The sequence below is a fragment of the Gavia stellata genome, chromosome 9 (assembly GCF_030936135.1).
Source record: "Gavia stellata isolate bGavSte3 chromosome 9, bGavSte3.hap2, whole genome shotgun sequence".
Lineage (NCBI taxonomy): Eukaryota > Metazoa > Chordata > Aves > Gaviiformes > Gaviidae > Gavia > Gavia stellata.
In genome coordinates this window covers 41,588,597-41,608,918 of record NC_082602.1, presented here as the reverse complement: position 1 = coordinate 41,608,918, position 20,322 = coordinate 41,588,597, and the positions used below count along the sequence as shown (strand labels likewise).

At 35.9% G+C, this 20,322-nt stretch overlaps 1 protein-coding gene across 1 annotated transcript in view; it reads left to right on the top strand.

Annotated features, from left to right (window-relative positions):
• The window catches only part of CFAP46 (cilia and flagella associated protein 46), an 82,191-nt gene extending 62,238 nt beyond the window's left edge, over nt 1-19,953 (top strand). The window contains exons 37-48 of the mRNA XM_059821386.1: nt 243-431; nt 1,216-1,356; nt 3,167-3,346; nt 4,939-5,106; nt 8,493-8,590; nt 9,294-9,330; nt 11,786-11,907; nt 12,629-12,711; nt 13,815-13,979; nt 18,552-18,654; nt 19,198-19,310; nt 19,895-19,953. Coding sequence (XP_059677369.1) covers nt 243-431; nt 1,216-1,356; nt 3,167-3,346; nt 4,939-5,106; nt 8,493-8,590; nt 9,294-9,330; nt 11,786-11,907; nt 12,629-12,711; nt 13,815-13,979; nt 18,552-18,654; nt 19,198-19,310; nt 19,895-19,953 — 1,458 coding nt within the window. The remainder of the gene's footprint in view (nt 1-242; nt 432-1,215; nt 1,357-3,166; nt 3,347-4,938; nt 5,107-8,492; nt 8,591-9,293; nt 9,331-11,785; nt 11,908-12,628; nt 12,712-13,814; nt 13,980-18,551; nt 18,655-19,197; nt 19,311-19,894) is intronic.
• Nucleotides 19,954-20,322: the final 369 nt, after the last annotated feature.

Here is a 20,322-nt window from a genome sequence, read left to right as displayed (position 1 = left end):
AGCAAAAACCCAACTGCTCTTTTTTCTATGCAGCTACTTTGATTGCTTTGTAATATATTTGACATTGAAGTTTGTCTTTTAGATTACTTAAATATCTTCGTAGCAATATCTCTGATCTATTGAGGTGATATTGTTAAAATATTTGCTTCTTTAGTTAAAAGAAATACAACATTCTAACTTCTTACCAGGTAAATTTGCAAAAATATTTGAAACTAGAATTCTATTTTCCTTTTGTATTTCAGACTACAAATATTAGTATCCCATTAATGAGGCAACTAGCTAACAGGAAAATAAATCTTGTAGAAATTCTTTTGGATATTTTTCATCTTGTTATTACTGAGAAAAAGCTTAAAAGAGTGGGAGAAGCATCGTCTCATAAAATTGTGGAGGCATTCATCAGGGGAGCTACTGAAGATGATGCAACAGAACAGGTAATATAAAATATGTAGTCCTATGAATTGCATTTAAAAGGTATAACAAAGTTTTCCAGGGGTGTTTTCCATAGCAGAACTTCTTCCACTACTGAGGAAATGGGTCTCCAGATCATTCATGTAGTTTAGCAGCAAAGAAAGTTCAAGTGTGTGGGTTTTGTCTTGGGGATGGTTTATTGGTTTTTTTGTTTGTTTGTTTGTTTTGTTTTCTCAGCAAGATTTTGTTTCTCAAATGCAGAGACTTAAAAACCACTGAGAGTAGCATGGAAATTAATTGCGGCTTTATAATTGGTGGGGTTTTGTTTGCATTATTGTCTCTTCTTTTTAAAACAGTTGGTTTTAACCAGAACTGCCTAACTGGTCTGATGAATAAGAACGTAAGACATGCCCCACTGGCACAGAGCAGTAATTCTTGCCCGTTATTCTGTCTCTGACAATGACAGTAGGAAATGCTATTACAGGAAAGCGCAGTATCCTCGCTGTTCTCTGCAGTACCCTACCCTTATCCCATGTTTTCCTCAGCGCTGATTGTTGTTTGCTTATGGATGTTACCGTGTACTTTTTTTAGTCAATTGTTAATGAATTCGTGTATCTATTAAAGACAGTTTGTTTGTAGTTGAAAGCGTAATCACATTTACCAAATGTGTTTGTATGTAAATATGTGTTACATTTTTTTTTTAAAGTATGTATAAGTAGGTATATATGAGCAAATAAACATAAATACGTATTTTACCAGGATTGGAAGCATATGGAATGCACTGTGGGTCATATTATACTGGCTCAGTTAGCAAACGTACAGAATCTTTGTAAAGGCTGTCCTGACATAAAATCCAAATGCCTATATCTCACTGGAAAAACTCTTCATTTACTTGCCATTGATGTTGATCCTGTACATTCAGAGATTTACTGGAAGCCAAATGTTATGGTATGCATTCTTTTCTCCATTTAAATTTGTTCCTGTGTGTAAAGTTTGTCTGCCACAATATTTTTTTCTGTATACACTTGTATAATACTACTCTTTATTTAGAGCTAGGTTTTACATATTGCATGCAAGCCATAATAAGTATGTATACTGAACCAAGTAATATCAGAAAAATGCTTCTGCCTACATGCCAACCTCATGTAGATAATTTTTTGATTCATTCCTGAGATGTGCTAATTACAATATTTTCAAAAGAGAGAGAAAAAAAAATTCCTTGAGTGCCTTAAAGGGCTAGGTTGGTTGGTCTCTGAATCCATGCAAACAAGAAGTAATGACTTGTGGATTAAAAGCTCAGACTTGTAAGTTCCTTTTGTGTTGTAGTAAGAACACCGTGTAAGAAAAGGAAAGCTGATTGAGTCATTATAAATTCAGTGATGAATTGAAGTGTTCAGAAGAAATTAACTGGGGACAAATGTCAGAAAATCAAAATCTTAGAGGTTGTATGGGGGGCATTTTTAGTTTCTATTAGTCATATTGTCATCATAACATATTCAGAAATTTTGATGCCTGATAATACTGCTAAATCTCTCACCATCAAGGGATTCATATAGTGAGATGATTTCTTTTAATATGAGTTCCGTTTTCACCTAGACATTCACAAAAGAAGTGAAACCAGCCATACTTAATGGAATGACTAATTATTCTTTCTTTTTTTATACTGTGATGAGTAGGAAGAAGCTAAATCAGACATCGCAAAAACTTTCTTGGCTTCAGCAGAATGCAGTGAACAGGAAGCGACAGACAGCAGTTTACTGACTAATAAATGTCCATATGATAAGTATAAGAGGAAAATACAGGAATTACAGGTATATTAGCGTATGTGCTTACATTAGAATTTGAGTGCTTCCTTTTTATGGAATGATAGTCACCTTATGTTATCCGTTCTGTTTCAACTGATAATGGAAATGTTTGTAGCATAAATTTGATCTTACAAAAGGAAAAAATCTTCAAAACACCCCCAAAAAGCCAGCTTCCCATCACTACTCTGCTGTGTATCTCTGTCCTGCCCCTCAATACATGCTGGGAGCTCCTGATTGAGCTTTCCCAGTTGCTCCCAGAAAGAAATAACTTCTCCTTCACTGGTTTCCCACTGATCAAGCATGTACCAGCCAGGACAAGACGAACAGTCGGCTTTCTCTCTGCTTCACAGACATGGCTTTCTAAGGGAGCATAACATTTTGCAGACAGGGAACAAAGAAATAACTAACTTCTATCACAAAACATTTGTAAAATTCTTACAAAATTTAAGTTGTATCATGTGGTGAGCTGATGTCTGTTAACTATTGCAGTTCAAAGCACACTAGGAATTGGGAATGTACAGTTTGTGTTTCTACTACAGTCAGTAAATACCTGAGATAGAGATTTGTGGGTTTATTTGTATTAAATATAGTTAACTGTCAACAGAAACAACTGTATTGAGAATTGACAGAAAATTCCTTTGTTCTGAACGGCTTATATTGCCTGGAATTTAAATACTGTTCTGCTAAGTACACATTTTATATTAGATAAAGTATCTTATTAAAACATTTATATTTTAATGTTGTATAACAGATGTTGGTGTCTGCTAAACAATCTGTATTTGCATTATTTTGATCATACATTAAGTAAATGCCTTAAAAAGGAGAAAAAGCATTAAAATTAGTCATGAAAAAGTAATATTATCTTTTCTAACACACTAATAATCTGTATACATCTAACAAATATTTAGTATTAATACATATTTTAATATGAACCTTTTTATTTTATCATCTAGAAGGAACATAGGTTGGCTCAGAAATATCTTTCTCAATCCAGTGAAGCTTTGCTACTGTGTATGGGTATTGGATTCAGCCATAATATTACTGATGTATTGGCTCCTGCTAGTTTTGAAATGGTTGAATGCTTTCGACAATTTGATCCAGTTTCAACTAGCCAGTTTCTGGCACTTCATCAGGTAATGCAGCTAATGTATTGTGCTTCTTTCCCGTACAAAAAGGGTGTTTTAAGTTACATAAGCAAAAATGTCTATTCATATAGCCTGAAAATTGGTTATACAGAACACAATGTATGGATACATACAAGAACTAGCAAGTAATACAGGTATTCAAATACATGATATGTTTGCTGAGTTCGAAGTGTTTGATCAGTGGCTTTTTAACAATTCTGTCTTTAACAAGTCTGTTGTGTTTGACTTGACGTTTTCATTGATGATTGCATACATGAAAAGATTTTAATATGAATAAATTACTATGGTACGATTAGCTAAGATAAGACATTAGCACAAAATACAGTTTCATCCTTCCTTAACAAATAATTTAAAAAATGTTTCTCTGGATTTGTTCATTCATTATTTTGAAGTAGATAGGAAAGGTTTACATTCAGTTTGTCAAATCGACACCTACACAGGTGGTCCCATAGATGGCTCGAAGGTGTATGTATCATTCCTGTAAGTATGTGTCTTCATCACAGAGAAGATGGGGAATGGCTGTAAGGTTTATGTTCCCTACTGAGGAACTAAAAATATATACTTCCTACACCATCATCTCCATTGTAGAAATACAGAAATGCACCTTATACTAATTTCCTTCCTGCCACATCAAGGCAATTGCAGGAAATTATGACAGGCAATAAGCACCTGCCTCTGTGCCAACACTTAGATTTGCAAATACCTCCACCCATGGGTGGAATGGACTAGGTAGGTCTTTTGATAAATCAGAAAACAGCTAATACTGGGATTCGTGGTTCAGTCCTTTATTCCTGTACTGCTGCATCACACCATACTATTTATGGTTTGCTTTCATACTTGTTAGTGAACAAGCTAAGTAGAATGCGTATCAAGGCACCGAAACCATGAGTAGTCATGTCTTTTACTGGGCCAAAAATTCTGCTAATTCAGTTACTATCCTGCCGAGAAAGGTTTGTATTTAAAAAAAAAAGAAAAAGTTTTAAATGTCACTTCATGTCAATATTAAGCCTCCCTTTGGAATTTTTGATTAGGTCAACCCAAATTGTATTTTTTTAATGTGACAGTTGCATTAAAAGAAAAAAAAAAGATGCTTTACCTCTTAGCAAGCATTGGTTCAAAGGGCAGGATTGGTATGTCCACTGAAAGAAAAGAATATAAAGTCTTACCCTTTATATTGCTCTTTGTAGGAAGTCTGTTAAAATGTGTGATATGATGGCCATATAGTAAAAGGCACATAAACGCAGAAAAGACTCAGCTTACTTGAAAGGCTAGGTTCAGACCACATGAATTTACCTTTCCATGTAGACCTTAGATGACTAAATGCAAGAACATAGATGATAAATGTAGGCAAAGAATTAAATTCTAACTATTCATATTTAAGATACCTTCATAAGTTATTGCCAGACTGTTTACATTAGATAGTAAACATAAATAGTAGACAGGCTTTTGCTAATCCATCTCACCTTTCAAGCAAGAGACTTTTTCTTTAACATATATATATATGTTATAACAAACATAGAGTATATATGTATTTACATTATTTTTGGGCGGGAAAATAAATAGATATAAAAATTTTACAGAGCTGTTCAGCATCTATGATGATGAAGAGTATCCTTCTAGCAGCTACATCTAACACCAGCAGCTCTCAGCTGGCAGCATTACTGCATCTTCAGAATCATTTAAAACAAAAGAGAAACACAAGTGATCTTCTAAAAAATGTGGAACAGCAACTGACTGCTACTTCAATGGTAACTTTTTGAGATGTGCTACTTATTAGGGGTTTATATGTATGTTATATAAATACACACAGCGAGACATATATACGTATACATATATATATACACACACACAGAGATATATATAATTTCAGTTATTCCTGGAATTAAATAAGATTTCATCTGTTTTCTTTAAACTCTTAACTTTTTTGTTTTCTTAGTTTGAGTCATGGGTTGACTTGGTCAGGAATCGAAATACATTTTTATTAGTATGGTAGGTACTGCCCTGTGGTTTTGTTTATGCTACGTTATCTGTGTGGTATGAGCTATGTAATTTAAGTCAGAAGTGAGATATTAAGGATGAAATTCCAGTTTGTGTTACAGTTACAATTTGGTGTAGCTGGATATCAGAGTTGTGCTATCTACACACTTAAATCATTAATTCCATGTGAGTCTCGCCCAATCCAGCTGAAGATGCCGTTGTAAAGGACCCTTGCAACAGAGACTCCTGTCACTGTCTGGACAGCATCCAATCATCCTGTTTGAGACACTCAGTGTCTCATGCAAGTGTTACCCTATGAAAAGAGCCTGATTTTTTAATTTTATTTTATTTTTTTTAACAAACACTCTATCCATGAATCTGGGCATCAACTAAACTGTGGTGTTGCAAACTAGATATTTAAAGAAACCAACTAGTAAAATGTAATTCATGTAATTTGTAGTTCTGGAGCAAATCATGGATAAAGTTTTCTGGGAGATAAATACTCTTTCTTTTGGTCTAAGCTGGCTGAGAACTGTGTATTCTTCAAATGTCTGAGATCTAAAAGTGGATACCAAAACTAAGATTGGAAGACCCTAGGTTAGAAATGAATGAAATTAAAAACTGCCAGCAAGTTAGATACAAAGGATTTGCTGTAGCTGGCAGGGTTTAAGCATTTACAAAATGTGGCAAGCGGAGATACAGTACAGGATAAGAAAAATACGTGTTTATAGGCTACTGTTTTGGCTTTTCTCTGTATGTGCTGTATTATCTTATTTAGTCGAAGGAATATGATAATATTTTGTTCAGAAGCCACTGTTTCTGAGTTGCTGTAATTATCTCACTAGTAACAGGTACCCTAGCTGAAAACATTCATCAACACCCACTGTTGCAGTAGCTCAGGAAAGAAAAGGTGGCCATCAAGACATCTGTTCATGGCTGCATTCTTGAACTGCATGATTCCAGGCAGTGTGAGGTGCAAGAAATCAAAGTGGTCACTGAAGTAGTTCTCTCTGAGGGTGTATTAGCGTTTTTTAAAACTCAGTTGAGATGTTTAGTTCAGATCAGGAATGGACCCAATTGTCCTTGCTTACAGTGCTTTGATTTGCACTGTGGTACAATGACTGTATGAGCTGGGTTCCTTTCAGACAAAAATTGAAACAAATTCTCTGATGCACTCAAGCCACATTGAGTGGGCATTCAGTCCAGGGGGCCAGTCCAGAGGTGCTTTGAAGTAAAAATCAGTGAAAAGTGTACAATGTATAATTCTGCTCCCAATAATCTGTACCACGTGGTAACGTAGGTATACCCAGAGTGTACCTAGTATGCTTAAGCACATAAAACTTCAATCTGAAAAACACGTAAACACACATGCTTAAAGGCAGCGGTCTCAAAAAACATTTGTGGTCCTTTCTGTATTAGGACCAGTTTTTCATCTGGAGTCAGGCTATTTAGTCACTAGGAGATTTTTGGTTGGTTTTGATTGTATTTTCTCAAAAAGGGTTGTATATTCTTTAGTGCAATATTTTTGTGGTGGGTTGACCTTGGTTGCTTGCCAGGTGCCCACCAAGCTGCTCTGTCACTCCCCCTCCTCAACAGGACAGGGGGAGAAAATACAGTGAAAAGCTCATAGGTCAAGATAAGGACAGGGCTATCAGTCGCCCATTACTGTCACGGGCAAAACAGACTCAACTTGGCAAAATTAATTTATTGTCAATTAAAAACAGAGCAGGATAGCGAAAAATAAAAACAAAACTAAAAAATCTCTCCCCCCCGCCCCCCTTCTTCTAGGCTCAGCTTGACTCATGATCCTTCTACCTCCTTGCCCTGCCACCCAAGCTGCACCGGGGAAACGGGGAATGGGGGTTGTGTGGGGTTCCTCCCACAGGAGACAGTCCTTCATGAGCTTCAACATGGGTCCTTCCCATGGGCTGCAGTTCTTCATAAGCTGCTCCAGCATAGGTCCCTTCCATGGGGTGCAGTCCTTCAGGAATGGACTGCTCCAGTGTGGGTCCCCCACAGGCTACAGGTCCTGCCAGGAGCCTGCTCCAGCATGGGCTCTCCACAGGGTCACACCTTCCTTCAGGGCACATCCACCTGCTATGGTGTGGGGTCCTCCATGGGCTGAACGGTAGATATCTGCTCTACCGTGGACCTCCATGGTGCAGGGGCACAGACTGCTTCACCATGGCCTTGCCCACAGGCTGCAGGGGAATCCCTGCTCTGGTGCCTGGAGCACCTCCTCCGCTCCTTCTGCACTGAACTTGGTGTCTGCAGGGCTGTTTCTCTCACGTTTTCTCACTCCTCTCTTCTGGCTGCTGGGCAGTGTTTTTTACCCTTTGTTGAATGGTATCACAGAGGTGCCACCAGCATTGCTGATGGGCTCAGCTTTGGCCAGCAGTGGGTCTGACTTGAAGCTAGCTGAAACTGTCTCTGTCCAACATGGGCTCAGTTGCTGGTGTCTTACAGAAGCCACCCCTGCAGCTCCCCCTGCCACCAAAACCTTGCCACGTAAACCCAATACAATTTTATATAGTGCCTTTTGGTGAAGGGTCTATTCTTAACAAAATTGTGAAGGACTTTTACAAGCATAAATGTTACAATGAATTATTCTGCTTCCTCCCTTTGCTAATATTCTGCTAGGATTTGATAGCAATTTAACTCCACAGATAGTGTAGTGGCCAAAAAAGTCGTGTTGTTAGAGTGGAATAAGTTACAGTATTTGTAATTTGTTTTAAATAATATTTACAAGTTCTTCTGCACTGCACAAAAATCACACAGTCACAGAACGGTTGAGGTTAGAAAAGGCCTCTGAAGGTCATCTTGTCCAACGCCCCTGCTCAAGCAGGGCCACCTAAAGCCAGTTGCCCAGGACCATGTCCAGATGGCTTCTGACTATCTCCAAGGATAGAGACTCCACAACCTCCCTGGGCAACCTATGCCAGTGCTCGAATCACCCTCACAGTGAAAAAGTGTTTCCTGTTGTTTGGAGGGAGCCTTCTGTCCTGGCACATCTGCTGAGTGTTTGTTTTGGCCTTTTTTTTTTTTTTAAATATTAGCACTTTCTTTCCTAGAATTATTATCACTTTTCTGATGAAAGAACTGAGATCGGGGGTTATAAAATCTATGCAAATAATGCTACTTTTGAATTACTGTACAGGCATGGAGAAATCTCTGCATTCCTGTTGAACATTTTAATATAATGGATGAATTGCCATCTAATTTCTACATAATTATGCTCCAGCATTCAGAAGACAGGTATAAAATTTCATCATTTTGGTTTAGCATTCTGTTTGTTATAAATGTAATCTTTTTTTACCTGTAAATAATCACTATTTTGGTTGTTTATTGCCTTTTACTTCTAATTTTGCTGGACATGAATTTTAGGATAGTGAAAAAATTAATATATAAATAAAACTGCCTGCAGCTCAAAGCTGTATGTTTTTCTGTACTTTTGATTTCCCTAATTCTCTCTTAAATCTCCAGAGGTCACTTCAAAGGTTTCAGGCCATTCTTGGTATCCTCCTGAATTCTGTTAATAGTTTCCAGCTCTTATTGCTTATGCTCTTGAAAAAAGTTAGGAGGGGTCATATTTAGCTTTATAAAGCCACAAATGATCTCATTACTGCAGCCTAATTAGCAACTACTCATAAATGGAGCTATAGCAACTGACTATGAGTACCTTCACCAACTGTGAAAAGTCTTAAACAATTGTCATGGAACAAATAAAAATGTACCTTACTGGATATATAGCAATGAAAGAATTTCCTTACAGCTCTCAGTTTGTTCCAGTTAGATTTTGCAAGTTTTGCACCCCAAGGTGGGGGTAAATATTGCATCTTGAGAGTATTTGGGAGCACATTATATTAGAGGGTAATAATTACTCATCTAATAAATTTGCTTCATATAAACAAGACTGAACGGTCAAATAATCTACTCAGCAGTTTTCTGCTTTCCATAGATCAAATTTGTACAGTTCATTGATTGAGATGCCAAAAGTAAGTACTGCACAGCAAAAAGGAAAAACTACTCAGCCAATGGGTAAGTGCCTCTTACTTTAAGAGAGAAAAATCATTGCACTGATGTTATGAGAAGGTTCATATCTTTCACTGTTGCAGTCAGTAAAATTTAAAAATCATTATTAAAAGAATTGTAACTCTTATTAATCCTAGAGGAAGTAAATACCTAAATACATGTGTTTCATTATCAGATATAATGTATCTAGTCACAATTTACACAATTTTTGTTTATATTTGAAGGCTAAAGTTGTTATAGATAAATAATTGTAGAGATTTTTTCAATGTACATTTCTGTATATATTTTGTGCTAAATATATATATTTAAACAGTTACTTAATTTTCAAGGAATACCATGGCTTTAGAAACTGATGGTCTCGGTACAATCATTTTTTCAAGTACAAATATGACGTCTCAAAAAGAGTCTTAAGACGGTGTTATCCTCCTTTTAATAGTGCAAGCTAAAGTTTCTCGATTTCCTGTGAATCCTGATACATTTTGTATTTTGTTGGAAAAAGTGCATCTTTACAAGCAGCAAAAGATGAAGAATCATCTTAAACAGACTGTCATTCAAAACTTGCAAGAGTGTGTCTCCAAAACAGACGTGGTAATATATTTGATTACCTTATATTTAAAATAGGGTGAAAAACATGTGCTAGAAACTATCATAAACACTCTTTATGCAGAATTTTCAGTTTATTCCAAGTGTAACATCCCTAGTCTTCATAGTTGCTAAATGTTGTGTACTCTGCTTCAAAATTTAATCTTACTGTGTTATTCTGTTACTGTTTCCAGTGTCATTCAGCAGCTTTGAAATGTTCAGAGGTTTATCAGAAATGAAAATTGATGCAATTGAGATCAATTTACTTGTACGTCTAAGATTTGCATTTGCCTTTCATAGCACATGAAAGCCCCAGCTGTCCCAAGGGAAAAAATGGATCATAGCTCTCAACCCTTTAATCAAAATAAAACTATGTTAGCCAAAAATTTATTACTGATTTCCAACACAAAAAAGTTTCTAGCGCACACAGTACCTTTTGCGCTATAGCTGTTTATTTGGTTGCAGTTGATCCAAGCCTGTTAGTCACAAAATTTTGCTTCAAGGACACATCTCATTGGAATTCCAAGTTTGTAGCTACAAACACTCTTAAATTCTAGATGATAAAAGTTTTCTGTTATTGCAAGAAGGCTCAGTTCTATAAGGACATTGTTTTTGACAATCGGTGAACGCAAGTTGTGTAGCATAAAGGTACACTGGAAAAGCCTGTGACTTTCACACAAGCTTTTAAGCTGCAAGGTGACAGAAAGTTTTCTACACATGATATGTGCAAGTCTACATCCTAGCATTCTAATTTACTTTAATTTGGGCTCCATTAGGTAAAATCTAGGTTTTCAATATCAATCAAAATTCACCGTTAAATATAGCATACTAACAAAAACTGGTATAGACCTATTTCTATTGTTAATATAAAGGTAAAAAATACAGATCATACTGAATTTTCTGTACAAGTTTTCATTGTTTTGATCACACAACTTTGACACATCTGGTTCTTGAATTATAATTCTGTTTTATTCATCATATTAGCTTCTTTCAGTTAAAATACTGATTATTGCAGATGGTTGAAGTGTTGATCACTTTTTCTCTTGTCCATGGCCAGCCTTTGTTGTAATGGCAAGTTATGTAAAGATTGCTGTAGTTGGATAAGTAAAGAAAGGTGATAAGATAATGTCAGGTAGAACAGACAAAAAAAAAGTGGCTTAGATTTTAAAAATGCACGTGCATTACAAATTTCAGTAATTGTGGATGCAACCTGCACAGAGCCACACAAACAGAGCTTTGGGTGAGAAGTCCATTAATACCAACAGTCTTCACCATTTAGTTAAGCTTGTTTTTCCAGCTAGTGTTTTGGTGTCCATCTATATTGGCTTTTAGGATGTTCAGTTTTTAGTGTCATCTTCTCCTACATGATTCTATTCTCTCATTATCTATTTTCTTAATTCTGTTTAGTTTTCTCCTAAATTGGCTCCACTGATCTCTCCGTAGACTTTGATTTGCTGCTTCTACATTCATCTTGCAGTTTCTGTTTACTTCACAAAACTGTCCTTTCACAGTTTCTTCCTGTTATTTGGAGCACCACATTATCTTTTCTTTTTGCTGGACTTCCCTGCCGTTCCTCATTGAAATTGCAGAAGTATATTAATCGCTTAAATATTGACATCTTGTACTGATTCCTTCGTTAGAATATTTTGCAAAATGCTGATAGGAGTGATGTTTTGAAGTAAAGTAGTTTTGAAACTGACTTTCTATATTTATTTTTTCCATTTTGTGATGTTTCAAATTATTTGATTTAGCCTCTGATTTAACATAATACACCCTCCATCCTTGTTAAATAGCATTGTGTAAGTATTCTGGTTTTTGTTGCAATGTGTGTGATAGACTCCAACAGAGAAAATAGATGATAATGGACATGATTTGACATCAGATTTCTCTGAAATATTAGAAACTATGGAAGAATATCTGAAACCGGTGCTGTCACAGTTTGATTTTTCTAATATCAGGTAAGACATTTAGACTTGTTTTATCATCATTTGTGAAAATAGAATGGTGACTAAAGTCCTACAAATACAGGAATGGTTTTAGCAAGAATAGACCCTGTTGAATGAACTTTTATATCTTTAAAGACAGTATATGCAGGATATGCAAAACTAAGAGGATTGAACCATATGATAGACTAACGGCCACCTCTAACAAGCACTGTTCTCACAGAATCACAGAATCACAGAATCCCTACGGTTGGAAAAGACCTGTAAGATCATCAAGTCCAACCTGAAAAAAAAACAAACCAAAAACAAAACAAAAAAAACCCCACACAAACAACCCACGCAAGCCAACCACCACACAACAACAACAAGGCACAACACACCAAAAACCAACCCACCCAACACCACACAGCACCATGTCCATCAAGCTACATCCCACAATGCCACATCCACACTCTCCTTGAATACCTCCAGGGAGGGTGACTCTACCACCTCCCTGGGCAGCCTATTCCAATGTTTCACTAAGCTTAAGTTGTACAATGTCAAGTTCAGGATGAAACATGACAATTTAACTATGTAAGGGTAGGATTTCCAAAGGATAGGAACTCCAAAGGGAGTACATTCTTTGTGTAAAATTTCACTGAGATTGAAGCAGTTTTGTGTTTGTGTTTCCTGTGAAAACTTTTCCTTAGATAAGTATTAGTGCTGGTAATATTTTCGCTGTAATTCCTCTTCCCAGAAAACAGAGCACATCAGCTTCAGCGGCTGAATCAGGAAAAGTAAAAGTGAAAGATAAGGACACCAAACACACTAGAATGCGGGGTATGTGCTTTCTTGAGTACAATATATGTATGTGTGGGTGTGTATGGACAGATACCAAAATCCTGTCATTTTGGTTTCCATTTTTTTGAAGCCAGGGAGAAGAAAAAGGCTTTAGCAATGGTTTTGTCTGTTTATTTTCTATATTAAGTCAAGTATTTTAGTATACTTCCAAAGAGATTATTTATATGCTGGATGGAGCTATCCTTCTGTTTGTATTTGCACTCTTCCAAACTGTACAGGCTTTTAGACAGCTAAATAAAATGTCTTTTCAGGAGAAAGGCCAAAAGAAAGAACTTTCTTAAGTCGGTTGATGTCTCTTTGTTTTTTGCCTTTTCCTGTTTTTTAATTTAGGGACTCCCACAGGTTGTTTGCTTTAATGCAAGCCTAATGCTGGAATATGTCCCTAAACACATTCCAAGAGGAGAGGCAATCAAGTCCATGGCTTGCTTTGTGGTTGAGTTTTTTGCTTTACGGTGGGGAGCAGTGGAGTTTCTCAGTTAAAAATTACTGAAAAAGGGTATACATTTGCATTTGCTTTTACCTGCAAGAGTTTCTTTTTGCAATCTGGCAGCTGGCTGCTTCTGTTGTTCCAGAAAGACTGAATAACTTGTCTTCCATATATTTGTTGATGCTCTGTAGAAGAGGAAAATGTTGTCATAATGATATTCAGTACTTTTTTTCTAAATAACAGAAACAGAAAGTTTCCTACAGAAAGACATAATTAGTATTGGGTAAGAGCTCCTTTACAACTCTATACTGTTTAGCCAAACACTGCTAAGGCAATTTTGCATTTCCAAACATCATTTTCTTGAATACATTGCATACACCTGGACTTTTAATCTGAGATGGTTGGTTATAAATATGGGGATATTTTTCCCTCTGAAGAATGAGTACTCACAAGTGCATATGCATAGAAGTTTGACAACATTTTAGGAGTAAGAGTATCAAAAGAAATATTTTTGCATAATGGACTTAATCGACAGTAAAATGGAGTTCAGGTGTCATACAATAGAGGAAATTTAGGTTTTTACATCTAACTTCAATTATTTATATGCATACTGAGAACTACTAAGTCTCAGTCATGTTCTGTCACATTTCTTCAGGTACACCTATGGATTTAGGATTGTGTGTGGTATTACTAGCAGATACATTATTTATGGAATTGCCTTTGGAAGCTCTGAGTATCTTTAAAGAGGAAGGAATAAGTTCTGTATCCAGAGATTTTTCTCTCCAGATTCTCTACAATCGAGTACATCTGTCTGAATCAGGTACTATTAGATAAACATTCTTTGCATTATCATAATAATGCAGCGAACAAGATACTTAAATTTAAATAATATGAATGGTGTATTATATTTTACTGGAAGACTGCCACATACAATATGTTTCCAGTATTTTAGATTAATAGATAGTACAGTAGACTTATTTCAGTAGTGTACAGACTGATTATAGTTGCACTGCTAGCTAATTTAAAATAACCTCTACATATTAAAGAATTATCTAAAACACAGCGGAGCCTAAATTGGCTTGCAAAGTTTCAGTTATGGAAGTACAGTCTTAAAGTCTTTAAAGCTGTTTTCAGTTGCACTGAAAAAACAAATAAGAATTCAGACTTCTGTTAATTTTCTTTACCATCAGTATAAGACTTTGCTCAAAATATCAAGTGTAAAAACCAAATAATTGAGCTACTTCCTCTCTGCATAGCTAAGATTACATTAAGGGCAATTCTTATGCTATGCATGAGCAAAATCAGATCCCATAGGCTTTATGGACTTCTTTCATCACTGCAGACACTTGCACCCTATATAAACTCTTCAGTGAAATAAGTTTAAGTGAGGTAGTTGGACAGTTGGTAAACTTGTCCTTATGGCATCTTAAACTTAATTTCTTATTTATTCTAAAAGTGAGTAATAAATGTAGGTACTAAGCAGTATTTTGTATAAATCAAAGATACCTTCTATTACTGAAGTTAAAAATTTGAAATCACATTTTGCTTATACATAGATAAAAACACATTTTAACTCAAATTAAATTATTAAAAGTGGTGGGCCTAAGCTAAAAAATAGGCTACGTTTAGAAAATCTCACTCTGTACTATGGAAGTATGCTGTTCCAGAGAGGTTCTTGTATTGTGTTCATGTCTGTAACATTTAGCACCTTCAGTATAACCTGTCCTCTGTTCTCCCATTTCACCCCTTCTTTCTAAAGGGAAAGAATTGTGAATAATCTGAAATTAGAATATTTTTAGTCTACATACACATTCATACACTGTTACAGGTCTGTTAGAAATAGGAGTTTTAGAATGTGGGGTTTTTTTTCCACTTTTGTTTTTCCCTTTTTTAAAGTGAAACTGCTTATGGCTGCATAATCTTAAAAGCAGATGAATGAGAGGAAGCATAGCTGGAAAGTCTCTGTTCTTGCAATTATGAAAGTAGCCACTGAATGAGGAGAGAAACACCGCCATATGAGTAATAATGCATATCTCAAACTTCCACCGGCTTGCAGTGCACTCCAGTGATAACTGCTTGAGACATGTACTTTGGGCGATAGTCATATATACAGTGAGAAATATGTCAGTTTTCTGCACTTTTTAAAAAATCCCTTAAAGAAATAAAAATCAGATTAAAATATGAAACTTTCTTTTTCCTTTCAATCTCTGCCTGTCTCACAGAAGCTTCAGTTATTCCAGTAACATCAACAATGAATAGATATGGCAATAGGCTTAGAAAGTGCTTTTGTAATCACTGTTCAACTCTGTCCTAAATCTGCAATGTAATGAAGCATTTGCATGTCTAAGGGATCACATCTCTTGCTTGTTTTCCACTTTCAAGCCATTATTTTTAGGCAAGAGGGCTTGGGGAATGTCTTTGCCTTGCTGTGATGTGAAATTAATTTTTATTCTAGTTTAATCTGTTATTATTATTATTACATCGTAACAAATACAAGTAGTCCTTCAAGAAAGTTGTATTTTCTAAAACTGCCTATATCTTAAAAAAAAAACCTGTTCTTTTCAATTTCACAGGGACTGAAGTTAAAACAGATGTTGAAATATCTAAAGAAACAAAACCAAAAGCTCATCAGAAAAAGAATGTCAAAATGGTAAACTTTCCACCTTTTTTAAGTAAACTCAATAGGAGTAGCTCTTCTTTTTGTGTAACAAAATGTTAAAGAACTAGAAGTGGCTTTCATAGGAGCTCATTATATATGCCAGAATTCTGAAATGGAATAAATATCACATAAGTCCATAAGAATTTTGTTTCTTGTTGATTTTGCAATAATGACAGAGTTGTTTCTTTAAAAAATCATACTCTCTGTGTAAATGTGACGTATTTAACAACCCACCACGGAAGCTGTTTAAAGTTACTAAATACTTCCCCTAGCAATATAGTACATTTTATATTGTGTATGCACATACTTTTATAAATATATATGTATGAATGCATATATATCTATATAGGTGCACCCACATATATAGGTAAGGTATGTATATGCATTGTACATAATGCAGAATAGCTTATGCTTTTAATTTCCATTGACAGTTGAGTATCATGCTGCTTTTAATCCTACCTTCAAAACTTTAGGACATCTTTTTGTTAGTTGTTTGACACAAAGAATGTAATACTGTTAATATTTGATTGAGACTTCTGCATGTAATAGAATATGTATTCTTTTTAATTGTAGGCACCAATTAATCGTGATTTACCCTGTAATTGCTTGCCTGTTGATGCTCATAATTTTAAATGTATCCTTTCACAAACTATTAGCTAAGTGTATCAGTTAAAGTTTCTTTTTTTGTTGTTTACATTGCGTTGTTTACACTTAACTGTTTATGAGATATTGTGGACGCCTATAATGAAGGAAGAGAGGCAGGTAATAACATATTAAATAATATTTTCTCCACAAACTACCCACAGAATTTAGAAATTTTTGTAACAGAAAATGAAGTCATGACATCAAGATGTTGACAAAAAAGCTTAGCTTTTCATCAGAAGAGTGCTGCTCATCACCTGTCAAATGGTGCATCAGTGAAACAATATCACCTGTTTCAGGTTCAGGAAAGAAATTAGATTGTCTTGTTATTTCTTTCATATCACTAAATATTGACATAACATCACCAGGAAAATAATTACTTGAGTAATCTTTCTTACTATGTAATCCAATTAAAAACACATGCTTACTTTCAGGAACTTGTTATAGCATTTTTAATTTTTCAAATATATACCATTACAGCAAAATATCAGTAGTGTGGGGAAGGATATAGGTTAATTAAAAGGGTATGATGCTCTGTATGATCTTCTTGGTTATACAAGAAATTTGCTTGAAAGCTATGAATGGGCTTGGAAAAACAGTACTGAGTGGGAATGGACTGGGACAGGAACAGTTGGACTCACCACACCTATACGGCAAAAATTCTCAAGCTAAAGACTACAAATAAAGAATGTGTAACACGTAAAGTATTTGGAGTCCTTTGAAAGGTGAAGGGTACTATGATAGACACAAACAGCCCTATCCTAAAGGATATTTGAGAGGGTTGTTTTTTCCTTTTGGAATGTGTTTGTCAAGGCACTAGGCATTTACTGTATTAGAATAGAATAGAATATTTTCAGTTGGAAGGGACCTACAATGATCATCTAGTCCAACTGCTCGACCACTTCAGGGCTGACCAAAAGCTAAAGTATGTTACTACGGGCATTGTCCAAATGCCCCTTAAGCCCTGACAGGCATGGGGCACCGACCACCTCTCCAGGAAGCCTGTTCCAGTGTTTGACCACCCTCTCGGTAAAGAAATACTTCCTCATGTCTAGTCTGAACCTCCCCTGATGCAGCTTTGAACCATTCCCAGGTGTCCTGTCCCTGGATCCCAGGGAGAAGAGATCAGCCCCTCCCTCTCCACTACCCCTCCTCAGGAAGGTGCAGAGAGCAGTGAGGTCGCCCCTCAGCCTCCTTCTCTCCAGACTAGACAAACCCAGAGTCCTCAGCTGCTCCTCACACAGCATTCCTTCCAGCTTTGGGCTTCGCTGCCCTTCTCCCGACATATTAATACAGTCTGACGCAAACACTTTAAACACTGTTTCTCCCAGTGTGTGCAATAGTTTAACTGATTCACATTCGTTAACAAACTGACATGTATATCAAATGACAAAAATTGATTTAATGGAGGTTTTTATGGAGATAGTTTTTAAACCTAAACTCAATGCAAAAGAAGCTACTAAACAATCAGTAGCATAATAGAGCATGTCTCCAGATGTTTGCAGTTTCTCCTTCACAGCAGATCAAAATAAAACACTGTTCACCATGTGGTCAATATCTGGCTCTAGAGTGTATCTTTAATTTACAGTAGTATGAAAATGTAATCAAAAAAGAGAAAATGAATTATCATTAAATATGCAATGTCCTTGGAGAGCAGAGGTGGTTTTGGAGTCTTGCTTTCTGAAATCAGGGCTCTGGAAACTCAGTTATTTTCTCCATCTACTTAAGTCCTTGCTGAGCCTCTGGAACATAACTGTATGAGCAGTGCTGGTATTTTCAACTCTTTACACTTTTCTCAGGGTATCTAGAAGGTTTTCTTTGTGTTTTTAAAGTCTTTAACCTGTCTACTGAATAATCCTTGTCAGTTATAAAATACACCTTTCAAATGGGAATTACACACAATTTTTCGCAGAAAATGTCACAATTGCTACAGTTTTAAAAGCCGGACTTAGGTTTCAAAAATCTTAGGATCTAATGATGACCTAAAAAACCCAAAATATTATATTGTCATTTTAAAATGATTGAAATTAAGATTGCCTGATGTCCTTTGTAGCATGTTAAGTTCATAATGATGAAATTCTATTGTTACAGGAGCTTTAAGTCCTTCCCAAAAAATAAAGGAAATCCTAGAAAAATACCATGACCTATTTACACTACAGTGGGAAGGAGTTATTGGCAATGTCCGTATTCCAAGGTTTGTAACATACTATCTGCTTTCGTGTTTTATCCATGTTTCTTTTTAAAAATTGTGCCTTTTCCCAGAGGCTTCAGTCATAACATAGGCTCACATTTTGCTGAGCTGTTTAACACAGAGCTAACCATTGTCTTTGTTTAAAATGCGTGCTTAGATTTTTAGACAAAATATTTTAGGGACCTGAAATCCAGTGCCACAAAGTGATTTAGTCAGATTGGTTGCATCAGAGTTGCTCTATATGTAGATAATCCGATTTTGACAAAAATTCTACACTATGCCTCCAGTTTACTATGAGGTGTTACTAAAATAAGTATACCTCTATATTAAAATTATTATTAGTTCATATGAGTTATTACACTTTCCATAGAATTCTGTCTTGTTTGTCTCCTTGCTTTGCATGCTCACTTTTCTTGTAAGTATTTCTGGAGTAAATAACTGAAAATAAATAAACTAAAGTGATTGCTATGGATAATTTCTGAAAAATATTATTGTAAAATAGTAACACAAAAGTAATTTCCTTCCTTTCTTCTTCCTTCCTTTCAGCCAAGCTGAATGGGAGCAGCTGCTGACAAACTGCAGTGCATTTCTGTTCTATGGGATGGAGAGATTCATGTCTCATATTTTACTCAACAGACTGGTTGCTATGAACATCCCAAGTGAGCTAAGCAAACTGAAAAATAATTTTTTAATTACACCACCTTTTGTTCCCAGTTGTGTTTATTTCATACTGTATCATTATCACAGTATCGATGTTAGCAATTAAGGGCTTTTTTCAAGATCCAGGGTTTTAAGTGGAAAAACTTTGCATTATGTGGATTTTATTCTGTTGCAAAGCTTTCTTGTTATTCCTCACAAATAAGTTTAGTCCTTCTCCACTTCCAATTGTTGGAATTTCTGAAGTTCCAAAAATTGAGTCATCATCTGATGGTTTTCTCAGTAACTCCTCTCCCTTTCAATGGAATGTAGAATTTGGTAACAAAGTATTTTTTTATTGTTAAGAACAACCTCTGCAGTACCGCTTCTCCAAAATTCCTCAGTCTCCACTCAGGCAAAGCAGAATTGTCTGCCAAGACTGGGTTAATGCGGAATGATTACTCTGGTATTATGGAGCATTTGTAGACTCTGAGAAGGTTTTTTTTTTCTCTGCTTCTTCACAACTAATTAGTCTTTCTGGTGTTGTAGCATAAAGCTTAGATTCAGGACTGGTGTTTTGGATCCACCATCTTCTTTCTCCTCCTAGTCCCTTCGCATATCTGGAGGAACCTCAATTTCGGAGTTGTGCTGAATTTGTCAGGGTAGCTGAATTGCTAGCTTCCATCTATATTGTGTTAACATGTAAAATTGAGGAGGACAGTACACATCAGATTGTAAAGCCCTGCAAGTAACAGGAAGCTTCCTCAGGAAGCGTTGATTTTCAAAGTGATTTAAGCATGTACGTGTAAATATTACCGGAAATCAAGAAAATATGTCTTCCTATATACATTGGCCACTCTTGAAAATGAGGTTTCAGATGTCTGTAGGCCAGATATTTACAGGTCTGGCAATTTTTGGAAAGTTCCTGAGCACCTTGTTAACAGCCACTGTGTGTCCTGCTCTTAAAATATGCCAGGATTAATTCTCCAGTGCATCTTATTTCCTTTAATGGAGAATAAACTAATTTCGAATGTA